At 50.3% G+C, this 20,743-nt stretch overlaps 1 protein-coding gene across 3 annotated transcripts in view; it reads left to right on the top strand.

The window, feature by feature from the left end:
• The window catches only part of LOC140426286 (fizzy-related protein homolog), a 130,947-nt gene that overhangs the window by 56,518 nt on the left and 53,686 nt on the right, over positions 1–20,743 (top strand). For all 3 annotated transcript variants that reach the window (XM_072510853.1, XM_072510855.1, XM_072510854.1), the window contains 4 exons: positions 4,844–4,971; positions 7,373–7,455; positions 9,299–9,482; positions 15,917–15,982. In XM_072510853.1, the coding sequence (XP_072366954.1) occupies positions 4,844–4,971; positions 7,373–7,455; positions 9,299–9,482; positions 15,917–15,982 (461 nt within the window). The remainder of the gene's footprint in view (positions 1–4,843; positions 4,972–7,372; positions 7,456–9,298; positions 9,483–15,916; positions 15,983–20,743) is intronic.

A 20,743-nucleotide genomic window follows, 5' to 3' on the forward strand; every position in this document is an offset into this window, starting at 1 on the left:
GGCCACGGAGAGCTCCGCCTTGGCCATTCCCCCAGGAGTTAGGTATAAGACCCAGCTTCTGAGACCTGACCCATTTTGTCTGGGGTCGTCTGTGTCGGGTAAGCTTCCTATGTAGTGTATTAAAGCCTTGGTTAAAGTCTCACATGTCTTTGTGGTTCTTGACGCTTAGTGCATCACTGGGCGTGGCCTAACTGATTGATTAAACCCCTTTCGTAAACCACCCCCCCCCCCTTGCAGTTTAAACCTTTTCCGCCATGCTCAACATCACTCCCAACCCCACCACAACAGCTGAAGCCCAACTCCCACCCCCAATTTTCAGTGTGGGATAACGCAAAGTCTGGTGCATTAAAATGGGGTCAAATTGGGGGGGGGGGGGGGGGGAGTCTGGGAAGCACAGGCTTCATTGTTTTAATTGTCTAAATTAAACATGGTTAAAGTTGAAGCCCCTGTCAGTTCACATATTCAGTGTTGGTTGTATCTGTGCAGAGTGCAGTAAGTCACGCTGTGGAGGAGCAGGGTATCACTGAAAGCAACCTCCAGATTTCTGTGTTGAACTGCGCATGTCCACATGCGAGAAGTTTCTGTGAGTTTTGCACAGTATGTCATGAATGCTATCAATTTCACTGTCCAGAAATTCCGGGTCAGCATGTTACAGGAACCACCTGACCTGGATGTGAGAAATTTGGATTGCTGTGGGAAGTAAGGGTGGACATTCTGGAGGTTCTGGCTTTCAATTCTCATTGGATGTGGCAGTGGGCCAGAGGATTGAGATTTCCAAATGTTACACCTCATTTAAAAAAGGGTAGTGGGATAACTAAATCAATTACTGTCCAGACGGTGGTGTGGGGAAAAACTTCTGGAGACAACCCAGGAAAAATGCATGAATGTGTTAAAGAAATTGTGAGTTGACCAACATGTTTAAGTTCTTTCATGAAGTAATGGAAAGTGTTGATGTGTTAAAAGACATTTGATAAAATACCACAAAATGGACTTTGAAGCAAACTGAAAGTTTTAATTCCTTCATGGGATGTGGGCATTGCTGGCTGGGCCAGCGTTTATTGCTCATCCCTAACTGCTCTTGAACTGAGGGCATTTAACAGTCAACCACATTGCTGTGTATCTGGAATCACATGTAGGACAGATTAGGTAAGGAAGGCAGATTTCCTTCCCTAAAGGGCACTAAAGGACATTAATGAACCAGATAGGTCTTTACAACAATTGACAATGGTTTCATGGTCATTATTAGACATTTAATTCCATATTTTTATTGAATTCAAATTTCACTACCTGCTGCAGTGGGATTCGAACCTGGGTCCCCAACACCACCTTGATGGGATTAAAGGGGCAGTGGCAGCATGGATATAAAATTGGCTCAGGGGCAGAAAGCAGAGTAGTGGTGAATGGGGTTTTTTAGGCCTAGAGGGAAATGTGCAGTTGATTCTCCAGGAGGTTGCTCTTTTTGGTGTATTAATGACTTGAATGGGTTTACTGGACATAACTTCAAAGTTTGCAGACGATGCCTTATCAAAAGTATAGTAAATATTGATGAGGAAAGTAACAGATTACAAGAGGGTATTAGGTTGGTAAAATGGTCATGCACGATGGATGAAATTAACATAGAGATGTGCAATGATTCATTTTGAGGAGAAGCAATAGAATCTAATCGGTGTAGTCTCAAAAGGGGGTACAGGACAGAGGCTGGGTAGAGTAGGGTATACAAATCTTCAGGAAAGGTTGTGAAGGCTGTTTAAAATATGAGGATTCTTGGCTTTTTAAATAGAACAATGGAGTGTAAAAACAAACTTATTCTAAGCCACTAGTTAGACCCTAGCTGGAGTATTGTGGCCAATTCTGGACCACCATCTAGGAAGGATAGCAACATTCTATAGTGGTTGCAAAGAAGGTTTTCAGAGAATCATCGAAGTTACAGTGCAGAAATAGGCCATTCGGCCCATCGGGCCTGCACCGGCCCTTGTAAAGAACACCCTACTGAAGCCCACACCTCCTTCCTATCCCCGAAACCCAGTAACCCCATCTAACCTTTTTGGACACTAAGGGCAATTTAGGATGGCGAACCCACCTAACCTGCACATCTTTGAACTGTGGGAGGAAACCGGGGCACCTGGAGGAAACCCACGCAAACACGGGGAGAACGGGCAGACTCCGCACAGACAGTGATCGAAGCCAGGAATCGACCCTGGAGCTGTGAAGCAACTGTGCTAACCACTGTCTTACCATGCAGCCCGTTTTCTAGAATGGTTCCAGGAATGAAATACTTAATTTACATTGCGAGGTTAGAGTAATTGGGCTTGTTCTCCTTGGGACAGAGAGCGTTAAAGGGAGATTCGATAGAGGCATTCACAGTCTTTCGGGATTTTGATATAGTAAGTAATAAAAAGTTGTTTACTGTAGCGGAAGTGTTGATGAGCAGAGGGCATGCATTGAAAATGATCGGCAAAAGTCTTGCAGAACTGTTTTTTATATAACAAATTATATCATCTGGAATCTATTGCCTGAGAAGGTGGTGGAAACAGATTTAATAATAATAAACTTTGAATAGAAGAGGGTGATGCTTGGAAGGAACAGAGGAGAAGGGGGGCTGGCATTGCCGAATTTCAGCAACTATTACTGGGCGGCCAACATAGCGATGATAAGGAAATGGATGGTGGGTGTGGGGTCGGTTTGGGAGCGGATGGAGGCTGTTTCGTACAGGGGCACTAGCTTAGCAGCCCTGGTCACGGCGCCTCTGCTGCTTTCACCGGCACGGTACTCCACCAGCCCGATAATGGTGGCGGCACTTCGGGTCTGGGGCCAGTGGAGGATGCATGTAGGGGAAGTAAGAGCATCGATGTGGACCCCAATCTGCGGCAACCACCGATTTGCCCCGGGGAACATGGACGGGGGGTATAGACTGTGGAAGAGGGCAGGGATTGTGAGGATGGGGGATCTGTTCCTGGAAGGGAGCTTTCCGAGCATGAGGGCGCTGGAGGAGAGGTTTGGGCTGACGGGAGGGAACGACTTTAGATACTTGCAGGTGCGGGATTTTGTACGCAGAGTGGTGCCGTCCTTCCCACGTCTCCCGCTGAAGGGGAGGCAGGACAGGGTAGTTTCTAGGGGAGAGGTGGGAGAGGGTAGAGTTTCAGACGTCTACAAGGAATTAATGGGAGCTGAGGATACGCAGACCGAGGACCTGAAGCTTAAGTGAGAAGAGGTGCTCGGGTGGGGAGATGGAGGACGGTATCTGGGCGGAAGCCCTGAGCAGAGTAAACACGACCGCAACATGCGCCAGGCTCAACCTGATCCAGTTTAAGGTCGTGCACCGGGCCCACATGACGGTGGCCCGGATGAGCAGATTCTTCGGGCTGGAGGACAAGTGTGCTAGATGCGCCGGAGGGCTGGCTAACCATGTACACATGTTCTGGTCGTGCCCTAAACTCGGGATATTGGCAGGGATTCGCAGATGTCATGTCTCGGGTTTTGAAAACTGGGGTGGTAATGAGCCCCGAGGTGGCAATCTTTGGGGTTTCGGAGGACCTGGGAGTCCAGGAAGAGATGGAGGCCGACGTTCTGGCCTTTGCTTCCCTGGTAGCCCGGCGACGAATACTGTTAGCATGGAGGGACTCAAAGCCCCCGAGGGCTGAGGTATGGCTACCGGACATGGCGAGCTTTCTTGGCCTAGAAAAAGTCAATTTCGCCTTGAGAGGTTCGCTACTAGGGTTCGCCCGAAGGTGGCAGCCATTTATTGACTTCTTTGCAGAGGAGTAAGCGTCAGCGGGGGGGGGGGGGGGGGGGGGGGGGGGCTAGGGTAGTGTAGAATAGAGTAGGGGGATATTGAGGCAGGTCCTTGCGTGAACAGAGCCGTGGTTTGCACTATGTTTAATTTGTGTCTTGACTTCTATTTTTGTACTGTACAATGTCACTTTTTCGATATGCCCAAAATACCTCAATAAAATTGTTTGTTTAAAAAAAAACTTTCGAATAGGAATTGAATAATACTAAAGAGTAATTTGTGGGGCTTATAAGGAAAGAGCAGGACAGTGGGATTCATTGGAGAACACTTTCAGATCACTGTTACCGGGCCGGAGAATCCAGCGGGGGGGCCCGCCAACCGGCGCAGCCCGATTCCCGCCCCCGCCGAATATCCGGTACCGGAGACTTTGGCAACCGGCGGAGGCGGGAGTCACGGCAGCCCCCGGCAATTCTCCAACCCGGAGGGGGGTCGGAGAATGACGCCCCATATTTGGGGTATCAGATCTGCTTGAGCTGCAGACGGGTGCAGGGACGGATGTCTTGGCCTTCACCTCACTGATCACTCGCTGGCGGGTGCTGTTGGAGTGGAGGTTAGCTTCTCCACCCAGTGCCTCGGTATAGCTGGGGGATCCAATGGAGTTTTTGCATCTTGAGAAAATTAAGTACACGTTAAAGGGCACAATTGAGGGGTTTTATAAAAGATGGCAGTCTTTCATTCTGTTTTTATTAAAGAGCTAGTCACCATTAGCTATTGGGGAGGGGGGTTGCCTATTTCTTTGAGGAGGTGGGGGTTGCCCATTTCTTTGAGGAGGTGGATTGTCTTATTTTATTCTGAATTCATTGAGAAATGCTCAATTAAAATATTTTTAAAAACGAATGATTTTCAAATTCAAGCTGTATTGAGAGCCTCTGTTCACCAGGATGTCAAGTTCTAGCATTTAGCTGTTGGACGAGCAATTCTCAATTTACATTCCGAGGAAGATTTCACATCGTGAACGAGTTTAAAATAATCTGGGATGAATGTGTTGCTAATCATCATGGTAAGAATGGGATAGTGTGTTATAATAATGGAGCTTGCCTTGTCCAATGACAGATGGTGTAGCATATGCTGCCTTGCTGAAGAATGAGCTATTGGGCGCAGGCATTGAAAAAGTGAGCGATCCTCAGACTGAAGATCGGAGATTCCAGATGCCAATGCAGGAACGACGGAATTTATTCAGAGTAAGTACCCAGCACGAACAAACTGTTCAATAATGTCGTTGTTTATGGCTGGCTGGATTGGCTCCTTTGTCTGTAGTCGGTCATTCATGTCGCAGCTGTTCTCCTATTGGGTGCAGTATGCAAAATGTTTTTCTGAGTTCTGTCACCAATGTAACCGTGGGAAAGCATGAGTGTAATTGGGAGGATTGCTACTGCTTCCTTGGGAGTCAGCATGTAGTTCAGTTCTTTGCCCCCTTCCCTTGTCCATTCTGTTACGTGAAATATTCTGGGAATATTTCCCAGAATGCAGATATGGTGGTTGTGGGACATACTACCTCAGAAATTAAAATCCTTTTGAGTAGCTTTCACAGTCATGAAGCTCTTCTATCTGTCTGTAGTTGAGGGTGCTATCCTTTTTCAATGCCGTGCCTGGTACTGTTGGCTTACGGAAGTAGACTCTTTTAAGTGTACAAAGATTATTGAACCAGGCAGGAAGGGTATTTGACGAGTAGATCTTACTTGACAAAATATGCTCATGAGTAATATTGACAAGTGTCATGAACTATGCGAATCACCCCTTATTTCAGTATTAGTGCTGGTTGGGTTCAGGGGAAAGACTACAACCCCTCCAGATTCAGGCCAAACCAGTACCTGAACTTGTTTGTGACTTTCGCTATAAGAACCTTTCACAGAAATTTGATGGATGGATGAGAATATGAGCTCAGGGTGGGACTCACTGACTGATTATTTTAATACATTGGAATTGTTTTTAATGCATATTTTAATTGAAGTTCGATCTCTTGTGATAATGCAAATTTCATTCTATTTTATTGCTATTATTTGTTTATCTGTAATTTTTTAATGAGCAAGCATGTACCTGTAATTAATTTCCATAGGACAATAAAGTGAAATAGAATTGAGCGGAATTGGAGAACGCACTGAGTTTTCTCTTTCCCTTTATTCTAAAACATTGTTCTATTTGAGGACCCTTCAGTTGCCATAGCATTTAGTTGCAAGCCCTGCAAATAAAAATATTCTGCTGCATGCTTCTTCTTTCTTGCTTCTGAGACAGGAGGTTGTGGATTCAAGCCTCATTCCAAGACTTGAACACAATCCAGGCTGGTGTGTCGGTGCAGTTACAAGGGAGGGGCCCATTGCTTCAGATGAGATGTTCCAGAAAGGCCAGGTGGATGTTAAGGCCCATTGCCCTCTTTGGAGAAAATTCTTGCTTCTTCAATGTCCCTCAATCAGGGACACCAATAGATTATTTATCTCATTGACAAATGACGCTGCCATTTTGTGTTCAGCAATGTCAAACTGTATTTCAAAGTAATTCATCGCATGCTAGATGCCGTGGGATAATTTTTGTGATCTCAGGAGGTCCTACATAATTATAAATTATTTCCTTGATTTCTTTTATCCCCTACGGTTATTTAATCTCTAAAGGAAGGAAAGTATTGAGGTTTTATCATAGAGAATATTGTATGTGGATCAGTGTATGTGGATCAGTGTGAGTACCAAGCCTGGTAGGCTCTATTCTGCATTCTAGTGCATTTACATTTTGTATATTGGATTTGAAAAGCTTTTACAAGGTTTCTGTTAAGTCATTGGGTATACACAATTAAATCTTTTTTGAATAAACTACATTTTCTAAAGACTCTGATCAAAGACAGTGATTTTTAATTTTGCATTGGTAGACGATTAACAAAGGTGCTTCACAACCTGGTGTGAAACTAAAAACAGCTGAATTCAATTTGGCAAAAATAATATATTTTTAAAATGTTAACAGGATGTGGGCGTTGCTGGCTAGGGCAGCTTTTGTTGCCCATCCCTAATTGCCCTTGAGACGGGTGGTGAGCCAACCTCTTAAACCACCACAGGTTCTGGGGATAAGGGTTCAAATCCTCCTGGTGAAATTTAAATTTAATTCCAAATTGGTTATTGAAAAGCTAGTCTCGATAATGATGATCACGAAACCATTGTCGATTTGTGGTTATATAAAACACATCTACTTCACTATTGTCCTCTGGGGAAGGAAATCTGTTGTCTTTACCTGGTCTGGCCTACACATGACTCCAGACCCACAGCAATGTGGTTGACTCTTCACTGCCCTCTGCTAAGGAAACCACTCAGTTCAAGAGTAATTAGGGATGGGCAACAAATGCTGGCCTTGCCAGCGATGCCCCCATCCCATGAAAGAATAAATTATAAATATATGGTGGAGGTATACCCATTGTGCTGTTCGGGATGGGCAGTAAATGCTGGCCGAGCTAGTGATGCCCACATCCCATGAATGAATAAATTTAAAATAAAACTACTATAATAAACCTATCTTGTACAATCTTATTGGAGTCATGTTGATTGTGGCAGAATGCTGCTTTAATGCCACATTTTAAAAATCTAGCTTGTGTTTTGTTTGCAGTATGCCTTGAGCACAAAGAGGTCTACTACTGAAAGTGGGAATGAGATTTCACCATATTCACTATCCCCCGTCAGCAATAAAAGGTAATTAGTCTTGCTGGGTTAAATACCATTATTAACCGTATAATGTCTACGAGGTGAAGGGTTTTGGTGCTCAAATGGAAAGCTTTTGCATTTCATATGAACTTGCATTTCAGAACAAGTTTTCCCTTGAAATATTTATTAAAAGTAGAATAGAATATAGGGCTTTGAATTTTAGATAGCTCCAGCAATAAGGCACAAGAGGCTGTTGGTCTTGTGGGCTATATATGTCCATAATTCCACAATGTTTTGAAGAAGGCAGAGAGTGGGGTTAAAGGGGTCCTTTTCAGCATGGCAGCTGGTGAATGCTGCTTTAATGCCACATTTTTAAAATCTATCTTGTGTTTTGTTTGCAGTATGGTGTTCGACAGGGTGTTCCACAGGGGTCAGTGTGAGGACCACAGCTATTCACGATGCACATTAATGATCTGAAAAAAAGGAACTGAGGGCATTGTTGCTAAGTTTGCAGATGATACAAAGATATGTAGAGGGACATGTAATGTTAAGGAAGTGGAGAGGCTGCAGAAGGACCTGGACAGGCTAGGAGAGTGGGCAAAGAAGTGGCAGATAGAATACAATGTGGAAAAGTATGAGGTTATGCACTTTGGTAGGAAGAATAGAGGCATAGACTATTTTCTAAATGGGAAAAGGCTTTGTAAATCTGAAGCACAAAGGGACTTAAGAGTCCTAGTTGAGGATTCTCTTAAGGTTAGCATGCAGGTTCAGTTGGCAGTTAGGATGGCAAATGCAATGTTAGCATTCATGTCGAGAGGGCTCGAATACAAGAGCAGGGATGCACTGTTAAGGCTGTATCAGGCTCTGGTCAGACCCCATTTGGAGTATTGGGAGCAGTTTTGGGCCCTGTATCTAAAGAAGGATGTGTTGGCCTCGGAGAGGGTCCAGAGGTGGTTCGCAAGAGTGATCCCCAGAATGAAGGACTTGTTATACGAGGAGCAGTTGAGGGCTCTGTCTCTGTACTCAATGGAATTTAGAAGGATGAGGGGGGATCTCATTGAAACTTACAGAATACTGAGAGGTCTAGATAGAGTGAATGTGGAGAGGATGTTTCCATTAGTAGGAGAAACTGGAACGCGAGGCACAGTCTCAGACTGAAGGGATGATCCTTTAAATCAGAGTTGAGGAGGAATTTCTTCATCCTTAGGGTGGTGAATCTGTGGAGCTCTTTGCCACAGAAGGCTGTGGAAGCCAAATCACTGAGTGTTTTTAAGACGGAGATATATAGGTTCTTGATTAATAAGAGGATCAGGGATTATGGGGATGAGGAACATATGAGTCATAATTGAATGGCGGAGCAGACTCGATGGGCCGAGTGGCCTAATTCTGCTCCTATGTCTTATGGTCTAAATTGAAGCAGATACAAATGACTTGGGAGCCCAGAAATTAAAGGAGAAGGATTGGGATTGATGACCAGAATCTGGATCAAAGAGCTAGGTTTTGAGGAGCCATTCTAGGTTTAAGAGAGAGCTAGAAAGGCAATGGGTTTGACCAGTCATTCTTGGAGGGCAGTTGTCTACTTGCTTCTTTTTATAGCTCTCAACATGTTGCAAGGTGCATAACTGCAAGTGTCACCAAATTCCTATTCATATCAATGCAGTGGACTCTCCCCCTTAGGCTTGCTATTAAGGTAACAAAAATTTTGCAACATATGTTATAAAACGTGTGCAGCTGTTAAAACTGAATGATATGTGCCTGATTTAACAAACAAGCAAATCAAAATGAACTAAGGCAGGAAGAGCTTCCTTATTTGTCACACCTAGATTTTATGGAGTTAACACTACAACCTTTCCAACTAACTATTGATCCCACTTTCTCCCCATTTGAACAGTCAAAAGTTGTTGCGGTCACCACGGAAACCAACAAGAAAGATTTCAAAGATTCCGTTTAAAGTTCTGGATGCTCCAGAATTGCAAGATGATTTTTACCTCAATCTAGTGGATTGGTCAGCTATAAATGTTCTAAGTGTTGGTCTCGGTGCTTGTGTATACTTGTGGAGTGCGTGTACCAGTCAGGTAAGGTATTGCTATTCATCATCATTCCAATAAAGACTGCTACATTTTCTGTCACACATTAACATGTTAATTTACTTTCATTTGAGGTCCAATTTATTTTGTTACGCTATTCAACGTATTTAGAATCAGATCACTGATCAAAGCTTGGCCTGTTACACAGGATACCAGCAAAGTTTTTTTTTTTATCAACACCACTCGGGGCTAGGAGATAGTTTTTAAAATTGGCAATGGTTGTTATACATTTTGTTGCTTTTCTCTGTTGTATTATATGTTTGCACGATATTGTGGCAATGCAGGACTTTAGGCATCAGCTCTAATGTATTGGATTTGTATGATAGCATCTCCCTGCTTTTTTTTGACAGAATCTACCTGCTTTCTGTTAGAACTACAACTCCACAATATAAATCAACATGAATTTTAATCCTTTAATTTTTCACCATGTATATATTACATTCTGGTTGAGAATTTCAGCTGGACTCACTCCCATAATTCCTGCAGAAGCTGCATTAATTCAGCTGCCAGAAGATGTAGAATTGCATTGACTATCCAGGCAAGCACAGATAGGGTTTGATTCCCTTTTCCAATGGTAGAGAGATGCAATATCTATTTTAAAATCTGTTGGCCCCTCATTGTGAAGTGAATAACTGATGCACTACTGAGCCACCTAGACCAAGATATTCCGAGGTTCCTGTCTCTGCTACATCTGTGATTCTCCATTGTGACAGTGGTTGGGAAAATCAGCCAGAGTTTCCCACCCTTAATCTCTGCTACGTCCGTGTCTTTGTCAACGTTTGGTGAGGACAGGATTAGGTCTGGCCATTGAGTCTGCCAACATTCATTGATTAAATTTGCATGCAAGGAATGGTAGGCACTGGGAGGCAACCAATGCCTGAGAAACTATAAACTAGCGGCAAACATCATGCTCTGGAAAGGAGGGGAGGTCTATAGGGATAGTCAAACCCTGCATTTGTGTTTTACAGGTTTAATGTGAATTTAGCCCCTTCAAGGGGAAAAGAAAGTCCTGGGCCAAGATTCTCCAGCCATTGGGATTCTTTTTTCCCACCGGCAGCGCACCCCTGCCCACAGGTTTCCTGGCAGCATGGGATGGCTTTAATGGGAAATCCCATTGACGAACAGCGGGAGTAGAGAATCCGGCCACCAGCAAACGGTGCGCTGCCGAGAAACGTGGCTGGATTCTCCGGCCCCTGGCCTTTTGATGGGTCTGATTTGTTCGAGTGTCAGCGTGTTATACCAAGCAGTGATTCTGCCTGGTTTCCCTATGTATCGATGTCCCAAACTTAACTAGGCAGTTTGAGAGAAGCAACACTGAAAATGATGCTGTCTCTTATTTTGGAGTTTGGTATTCAGCATTTATCAGTGCATGACACAGCAAGAACTTGGGAACGCTGGAACAAGTTAAAGGCATTCAGCATGTCCAGTCTTATGTTCAGAAATTATCCAACAATTACTGCAAGTCCAGGAAGGACACAAATTTAGCATTGCTTATATGTTTTTTTTTATATTGGTTTATTTTAATCCATTTTGGCTTATTCTATGGATTGATGTCTGTGCTCCATGATTTAGTTTCCGTGGCAACTGCTGCCTCAATTCCTGAAAGCACTTGATGTTTGAATTATGAGATTAGATCCTAGAGTTGTCCTATTTTATTATTGAACTTTTTTTTAAAAAAACATTATTTTAATTATTTCCAAGTAATAAAATACCATGGGTGGGATTCTCCGTTGACTGAATGCGAAATCACGTTTGGGCGGAGAATAGATTCCAACGCAAAATCACTGGTGGGCGTCAGTTTGATGCCAAATTGCAATTCTCCGTTACCATGACAGCGGCGTTAATGCTTTCTGGAACACACGTGCGGTAATTACAGTTTGCATTTCATTCGCGGGCCTGACCCGGTATTCTATTCCTCCGATGGGCCGAGGTCCCGAAGCGCAGTTCACTTGTGCTTTTAAAAATCGTGAAACCGGCGTTGTAGCTGATGAGGGAGAGAGAGGAGATAGGACACAGAGGCGCGACTGTGGCTGCCGGACTAGACACTGGCGGGGCCGGCTGGGGTGGGCGGGGCCATGCCAGGACCAGGGGAGTGGGGTGACAGGCCGAATGGCCGGGGTGATCTTGCATGGGCATGGGGAGGTGTTCAGTCATGGACCTCCATTACCGCAGCCTGCAAGGCAGCCATCTTGCTGCGTACCCACTGACCACCTGCCAGTCCATCTGCCAGTGGCCCCCCCCAGGGCAACACCTACATAGCCCCTATGGGTGCACGGAGCAGGGCCCGTGGAGCATACCGCTGGCAAGGCCAGTGCCAGCCAATGGTACGCCTGGCATCAAGGGCTAGAGGCCCCACGGTCCCAGGCAGCAATGGAGCCAGCGTGCGGGGAAGGAGGGGGGGCATGCAGGGTCAGAGTCCGCAGTGTCAACCAGAGCTACCATGTAGCCTGTTGGACCTGGTTGGGCATGGAGATACACACCATGCTAACATGTTGGCCTTTCACCCCCTGCAGTCAATGGATATTGGAATTAAACCAGCAATGGTGATCTTCCTCCCAGCGCAGCCTGGGGTATGCCCTACGGCTGTACGAGCTGGAGCTGCTCGAGGAGGAAGCTGCAGCAGTGGAGTGTGCAGCAGTGGAGCGGGCAGCAAAGGAACAGGAGGCAGCCGCCCAGGTTGGGGAGCCAGCCGCCCAACAGGCCGAAGAGGAGGAGGAGGAGGTGCTGAGGAGGTGCTAAGGAGGCGCCGCATGACGCCTCGTGTGTACTGGCAGCGCCTGTTATTCGAGGACCTGACGGACCCGGCATGCCATCGAAGACTCCGGCTGAGCAGGGAGACAGTGCGACATATCTGCCAAATGATGGCACACTGGCACCGCAGGGGAGGGCTCCCGCTCCCGGTGGACATCAAGGTGACGATTGCCCTGAACTTTTACGCCACGGGATCCTTCCAGTCACCGAGTGGGGACCTGTCCGGGATCTCACAGACATTGATCTGCGCCGTCACGGAGACCCTATATACCCAGGCGACTCAATACATCCACTTCAATGTGGACCGAGCCCACCAGGATGCCCAGGTAGTGGGGTTCACCGCCATTGACGGCATGCCTGGGTCCAGGGGATGATCAATGGGATGCATGTCCCCCACTGGGCACCTGCTGATGACAGATTGCTCGCACAACAATCGAAAGGGGTTCCACTCGATGAATGTGCAGCTGATATGTGCCCATCAGCTGCGCATTGTACTCCTGCGCCCGATACCAGGGCAGTGTGCACAACGCCTTCACCCTGGGCACACTCGACGATCCTGACATATTTGACCCCCCCCCCCCCCCCTCAATCCCACGGCTGAGGGGTTGGCTCATGGGTTGTGCCCAAGGAGGAGGAGGAACACCAGGCCTCGTCCGATGAGGAGGATGCGGGGGAGGGCAAGGATGGGCAGGACATGGAACCCAGGCAGGCATGGGAGGCCACACGATGTGTGTGTCAGAGACGCTCTGATCGCCTCAAGGTTCACTACCTGCAGCACTACGGGGTGGGGGCCCTGGGTTGGCAGTAACACCAGTTCTGGTCCATGGGATGGAGGAGGATGATCTGCTGTGCGATGAGCTCTGGTGCTCCGCATTGTATGCCAACATCTGACTCCTGCCCACGGTAGTACTGCCCACCGTCCACCTGGGTGATCCCTGCATGCGAACTGGCCATTCCGTCAGGCGGTCGTATTGAATCCCTGGGATGATGATGGGGACGGTCGGCCGTGGGGGGGGGGGGGGGGGGGGGGGGACGCTGGGAACCCACGACATCTGTCCATTCCTCCCCCGCCTCTCGGGCCGGCCCAGACCAACCGACTCCTCGCGCCCATCTGACAGAGCACCAAGGCAGGTTGTAACAGTGGCATGAGGTGTTTAATGTAAACCGATATATACAGGTTTGTGCTCTTGTCCCGATAACTATACTGTGCCCTGCATCCGTGCCAATGTAACTGGTGCCTAGATTTCTGGTCTTATGGGCCCTAATGTTACGTCTTGGTGGTTCCCGAGTTGGTACAGCAGGAGTGGAGATAGGCTGCTGTGATTCCCGCCCTGCGACCTGGGTCCACGTTGGCGGGCGTCTTCTGGGGTAACCGGGCCTGGATTGGTCCAACAGCTGCTCGGATGTCCCAGGTGCCCTGTTCCGCCCACTGCTCACAAGATGCAACGGGGGGGGTCCGGTCTGGTCTGGCCCGGTCCGAAGTGCTGCGTGTTCCGGCACCTCGCCTGCAGGAGTCACCGGCACAGGCCCCATCACCTCCTCCTCCCTCGGGGTACCTGATGGCCCCCAGGCTACTCACAGGGTGGGGGTTTGAGCGGAGCCATCCCCTGAGGCTCCCCTGTCACGTGGCACCGCCAGACCTGGAGGCTCGCTCTGATCTCGACCAGGATCCACAAGCACATGGACCACCTCCATCTGGGGCTGCACCATCACGCTGCGACTGTGCCACCACCTTCTGGGTCTGTATCACAGCAGCCAGTGACTGCGCCAACTCCCTCTTAGGACTGGACCACCTCCCTCTGTGTCTGCCCCACGTCGGATTAGCGCCTGGGCAATGCCACCGATGTTCCCAGCCATGACCCGCTGTGATTGGGGCACGCTCCGGAGCGCCTCTGTGCTGCCCGGGTGGCTCTGGTACATGGTTGCCTGTGAGGGGGCAACCCTGCCCTGGGCCTCGGCCAGCGCCTGCACAGAATGCCCCAGGCCTTGGACAGGCTGATCCACAGCGGCAACCCTCGCCCCCAATGCTTCCACCGCGGACCGCACCTGTGCGGTTTCTCCTGGGTAGCACGCATTGTCGGCATCACTTCCTGCGGCTGGACTTCTCCAACCGTTCCTGCAGGTGCTGGATGCTCGCCGACAACCCCTCATAGTCCCTGGCTATGCGACTGCATCTCCATGATCGATGGGACTGTCCATTCCTGAAGCTCGAAACCCGCCGGAATGTCAGCTAGTCCACCTGCTGTAGGGAATCAGCTGTGTGATAGGCGCCAGAGAGTGTCCCAGGATCCCAACCAAGGAGGGTCTCTGGGATGGTGGAGGGCATTGGAGATAGCTGTGATGGGAAATCTGTGTCATCCTCTGACTTGAGCTCTGAGGTGTCCTCAGGTGGAGGGGTGCCGTCTGAACTGCTCTCGTCGCTGCTCTGGCTATGGCACTGGCTGGGGGCGGGGGGCGCCAGATGGACCCGCCCATCTCGAGCTGCTTCTGCAAGACACAAGACAAGATGCATGATTAGACTGCAGGCCGGGGGTGTTGAGGTTGAGGGGTGAGGAGGAGGAGGAGGAGGAGGGGAGGGTGGGGGGGGGGGGGGGGGTGTTGTGGGGAGGTGATGGTGGTGGGGGGAGGATGGGAGGATTGACACACGTGTCATGGGGAACCACAACTAAGCGGGGCCTCACTTCCTTGCCCGCAACGACAGCGTTTGACAGTCCGACGCATGCAGCCCAGGTGGTGGGTAGCTGTTAGCCTCAGTGGCCAGGGCACTCGGCCATGGCAGCCGGTATGGGGTTATGGGTGTGTGTGTGTTGGGGGGGGGGGGGGGGGGGGGGGGCGGGGGTGTTGGTGCCAGGGGCACAGTGTTGCGTACTCACCCTGGCCGCCCTGAGGAGGTTGTGTTGTTTCTTTCAGCACTGCTGGCCGGTCTAGACAATGTTGCTCACGGCCACTGCCACCTGCGCCCAGGCACGGCGAACGGCGGTGGCTGGCAGCCTCCTTCCCGGGTCGGGGTACAGGGCCATCCTCCTCTCCTCCACCAGGAGGGTCTCCAGCTTGGCATCCATGAATCTTGGGGCCGCTCTCCTTGCTGCCATCTTGTTGGCTCGGGTGCTGGGTGTGGGGACTGAAGTCTGTATATGCGGCTGCAGCTTGTCAGCGTCCATCGTGAAAGTAGCAAATCCAGTAGCGTTTCTCATTGGAATCGCTTGTGTTCCACGTGGCTCCGGTGCTCGCCTCGTAATAGGAGCTGAGTCAGTCGAGTGCAGTGCCAGCTTTTCTGTCGAGGAACTCCAGGAATCCTGCGCTGGCATCAACACTTGGTCTCAGAAACGGAGAATCCTGCCCCATATTGCTGGTGAAACAATGAATTGCAGTTATGTGAGTGAAAGATTCCTTCACAAGGCTGCTGATTAGACCCTAAACTACATAGGACTGGATGAGCTTCCACCCTGACAATGGAGTCTGGTCATTGGGGACAAATATTCTGCAAAGACACCATGAGTCCCAAATAATCCACAGGCCTGAAAAGTCAGTGACCCAGATCTTGATGCCTGTTGAATTATACTGTATATAATGAAATTGTGGGGTGGAGAATGTGAATTTGTTCAAAGGCTGCCCTTTTCTCAAATAAAATGAAAGCAAATTTTGTAATGTTTTCTGTTTTTGTTTTCTAGGTAACGAGGCTGTGTGACCTCTCCATAGATGGTGATTCTGTTACATCTGTTTGTTGGAATGAGAGGGTGAGTGTAATGTGGTGCCATGGTCATTTTTTGGATGCATTTAATTCCTACTTTTCTCACTGATCAACCATTCAGTGAAATCACTAAGATTTTATTGTGCAACAACACGAACCACAGGCTGAATTCTCCGTTCTGGAGACTAAGTGCTGACTCCAGCGTAGAAAGTGTTGTCTTTCACAACAGGAAATTTGGTGCCGACCCCTCACCAATTCCGGTGCGGGGCTAGCACCGGCACCAACTGAAACACCCACGGCGCAAACGGCCGGAGAATGGGCAGGCCCTGGGCCGTGCTTGCGCTCGGTTGACGACCTGCACCTGTCGCGCCGTACAACATGGCGCCAGACGTACGCTAAACCTAACCCGCAAACCGCAACCCCACAGCTCACCCCCTGGTCTCCCCCTAGCCTTAACAGACGCCCCCCCCCCCCCCCCCCCGGCCAGTGGCACGGATCTCGGCCAAGTGTGGCGGCGCTGAACACAGTCCGCAGCCGGCATGCCGTCCCGCGCCGTCGGGATCTTGGCCCATCGGGGGCAGAGCATCGCGAGTGGGCCGACCAATAATGCGGCAACGGCATTGCGAATCCGGTTTGGAGAGGGCGGAGAATCAGAAATCGGTGTCAAACCATCCCCCCCCCCCCCTTTATTAGTTCATAAGATGTGGGTGTCACGAGTAAGGTCAGCATTTGTTGCCCAATCCCAATTGCCCTTGAGCTGGTTAGCTTGCATGGCCATTTCAGAGGGCATTGGGTCTGGAGTCACATGTAGGCCAGGCCAGGCAAAGATAGCAGTTTTCTTACCTAAAGGGCATTAGTGATTTTACAATAACTAATGATGCTTTTGTGGTCATCGTTACTGAATTTAAATTTAGCCCTCCTGCCCCCAGAGCATTCGCCTGGACCGCTGGATTGCTATCCCAGCGACATTGCCACTACAACACCATCTCCCCCAATATGATGCCCAAATAATAAAACATCCCAAGGTGCTTTGCATTCTGAAACAATATGTGACATCAAGCCACATGAGATGTTGGATCAAGTGATCAATGCTTGGTCAAAGAAGTAGATTTTAAGAAGTGTGTTAAAAGAGAAATGCGAGTGTGGTAGTATGCATTAGGGGTCATGTGGGACTGTGAAGCCGTGATGCCATTGGCTGACAGATCCCGGGTCCTGGTTGGCTGTTGATCTCTAGCTCCGCCCTGAAGGCGGAGTATAAGAACCAGGAGTTCTCCCCGCAGCTCCAGTCTGTTGCTGAACTGCGGGGAACAAGTCACGCTTAATAAAGCCTCATCGACTTCATCTCTATTCGTCTCTCGTAAGTCATTGTGCGCTACAATTTATTAAGCGTGCTTAAAGGACTATGGAGCTCCGGATCGCCCCGGAATGCCTGCGGATCAGCCCCCACGCAGTGAACTCAGCAGCAGTTTTTAAACATTGGCAAGCTTGTTTCGAAGGCTACCTCCGAACGGCCACCGGCCGGATCACAGAAGACCAGAAACTACAGGTCCTGCACACGAGGGTAAGCCCGGAAATTTACCCTCTCATAGAAGACGCAGAGGATTTCCAGACGGCGTTCGCAGCACTAAAGAGCGTCTACGTTCGCCCAGTGAACCAGGTCTACGCACGCTACCAACTCGCAACGAGACGGCAAAGTCCCGGAGAATCGCTAGACGAATTCTACGCCGCGCTGCTAATTTTGGGACGGGCCTGCAGCTGCCCGCCGGTAAACACGGCTGAACACACGGACATGTTAATTCGCGATGCGTTTGTGGCAGGTATGAACTCTCCCCAAATCCGCCAAAGACTGTTAGAAAAAGAGTCGCTAGGACTCTCAGAGGCACGGGCCCTTGCAGCCTCCCTAGATGTGGCCGCGCAAAACGCCCGCGTGTACGGCCCCGACTGCGCAGCAGCCCCTTGGGCCCCGTGGACCCCCGTCGCGACCAACCCCCCCCCCCCCTCACAGGCTTGCGCGGTTCAGATGCCAGGTCATCCCGGGGGGGCCCGCTGCTATTTCTGCGGGCAGGCGAAACACCCCTGGCAGCGCTGCCCGGCCCGCGCAGCGATTTGCAAGAGCTGCGGCAAAAAGGGCCATTTCGCGGCTGTGTGCCGGTCCCGGGGGGTCGCCGCTGTCCCCGGAGAAGAAAGAGTCCAGCGCATCCCAAACGCTCCCCAACCCCCCCCAGCGCCCCATGTGCGACCCGCAGGCGCCGCCATTTTGGGTCCCGGCCACCACGAGGGGAGGATGGGCGCCGCCATCTTGTGACCCCCCAGCCATGTGCGATGCATGGGGTGGCCATTTTGTCCACCCCCGCCGCCATCTTGGGACCCCCCAGCCATGTGCGATGCATGGGGGCAGTCATTTTTTCCGCCCCCGCCGCCATCTTGGACGACAACAAAGGACCCCAGCATCGACGGCTCCACGGGGTTCGAAGAAGACGCTGAGACACTGCGACCACATCTGGCCTCGGTGACGCTGGACCAAGCACGGCCCCGGACGCTCCAGACGACGACAACAACGGTGCTGATCAACGGACACGAGACACCATGCCTGATCGACTCCGGGAGCACCGAAAGCTTCATCCACCCCGACACGGTAAGACGCTGTTTCTTGACCATCCGCCCAAGTATGCAAAAGATTTCCTTAGCTGCAGGATCCCACTCCGTACAGATCAAAGGGTTCTGCATAGTGACCCTAACGGTGCAAGGGAGGGAGTTTAAAAACTACAGGCTCTACGTCCTTCCCCAACTCTGCGCCCCCACATTACTGGGATTAGACTTCCAGTGCAACCTGCAGAGCCTAACATTCCAATTCGGCGGCCCAATACCCCCACTCACTATCTGCGGCCTCGCAATCCTCAAAGTGAACCCCCATCCTTGTTTGAAAACCTCACCCGGATTGCAAACCCGTCGCCACTAGGAGCAGACGGTACAGCGCCCAGGACCGGACATTTATTCGGTCCGAAGTCCAGCGGTTGCTGAAGGAAGGCATAATCCAGGCCAGCAATAGTCCCTGGAGAGCACAGGTGGAAGTAGTAAAGACAGGGGAGAAGCAAAGGATGGTCATAGACTATAGCCAGACCATCAACAGGTACACACAGCTAGATACGTACCCTCTCCCCCGCATATCCGACATGGTCAATCGGATTGCCCAATATAAGGTCTTCTCTACCGTGGACCTCAAGTCCGCCTACCACCAGCTCCCCATCCGCCCAAGTGACCGCAAGTACACAGCCTTCGAGGCAGACGGGCGACTATACCACTTCCTAAGGGTCCCATTTGGCGTCACAAACGGGGTCTCGGTCTTCCAACGAGAGATGGACCGAATGGTTGATCAACACGGGTTGCAGGCCACGTTCCCGTATCTCGACAACGTAACCATCTGCGGCCACGATCAGCAGGACCACGACGCCAACCTCCAAAAATTCCTCCAGACCGCTAAAGCCTTGAACCTCACATACAACGAGGACAAGTGCGTGTTTAGCACAAACCGGCTAGCCATCCTGGGATATGTAGTGCGCAGTGGGATAATAGGCCCTGACCCCGAACGCATGCGCCCCCTCATGGAATTTCCCCTCCCCCACTGCTCCAAAGCCCTGAAACGCTGCCTGGGGTTCTTTTCATATTACGCCCAGTGGGTCCCCCAGTACGCAGACAAGGCCCGCCCCCTAATACAGACCACTACCTTCCCCCTGTCGACAAAGGCTCGCCAGGCCTTCAGCCGCATTAAAGCGGATATCGCAAAGGCCACGATGCGCGCCATCGACGAGTCCCTCCCCTTCCAAGTCGAGAGCGACGCCTCCGACGTAGCTCTGGCGGCCACCCTTAACCAAGCGGGCAGACCCGTGGCCTTTTTCTCCCGAACCCTCCACGCCTCAGAAATCCGCCACTCCTCAGTGGAAAAGGAAGCCCAAGCCATAGTGGAAGCTGTGCGACATTGGAGGCATTACCTGGCCGGCAGGAGATTCACTCTCCTCACTGACCAACGGTCGGTAGCTTTCATGTTCGATAATGCACAGCGGGACAAAATTAAAACTGACAAGACCTTAAGGTGGAGGATCGAGCTCTCCACCTTCAACTACGAGATCTTGTACCGTCCCGGAAAGCTGAACGAGCCGTCCGATACCCTATCCCACGGCACATGTGCCAACGCACAAATAAACCGTCTCCAAACCCTCCACGAGGACCTCTGCCACCCGGGGGGCACTCGGTTCTACCATTTTATAAAGTCCCGCAACCTCCCCTACTCCGTGGAGGAGGTCCGTACAGTCACCAGGAACTGCCACATCTGCGCAGAGTTCAAACCGCACTTTTTCAGGCCGGATAGAGCGCACCTGATCAAGGCTTCCCGTCCCTTTGAACGCCTCAGTCTGGATTTCAAAGGGCCCCTCCCCTCCACCGACCGCAACACATACTTCCTGAACGTGGTGGACGAGTACTCTCGTTTCCCTTTCGCCACCCCCTGCCCCGACATGACAGCGGCCACAGTTATTAAAGCCCTTAGCACCATATTCACACTGTTCGGTTGCCCCGCATATATCCATAGCGACAGGGGGTCCTCTTTCATGAGTGACGAGCTGCGCCAGTTCCTGCTCAGCAAGGGTATAGCCTCGAGCAGGACGACCAGCTACAACCCCCGGGGGAACGGGCAAGTAGAGAGGGAGAACGGCACGGTCTGGAAGACCGTCCTACTGGCCCTACGGTCCAGGGATCTCCCAGTTTCACGGTGGCAGGTGGTCCTCCCGGACGCTCTCCACTCCATCCGGTC

This window comes from Scyliorhinus torazame, chromosome 7 (genome assembly GCF_047496885.1).
Source record: "Scyliorhinus torazame isolate Kashiwa2021f chromosome 7, sScyTor2.1, whole genome shotgun sequence".
Classification (NCBI taxonomy): domain Eukaryota; kingdom Metazoa; phylum Chordata; class Chondrichthyes; order Carcharhiniformes; family Scyliorhinidae; genus Scyliorhinus; species Scyliorhinus torazame.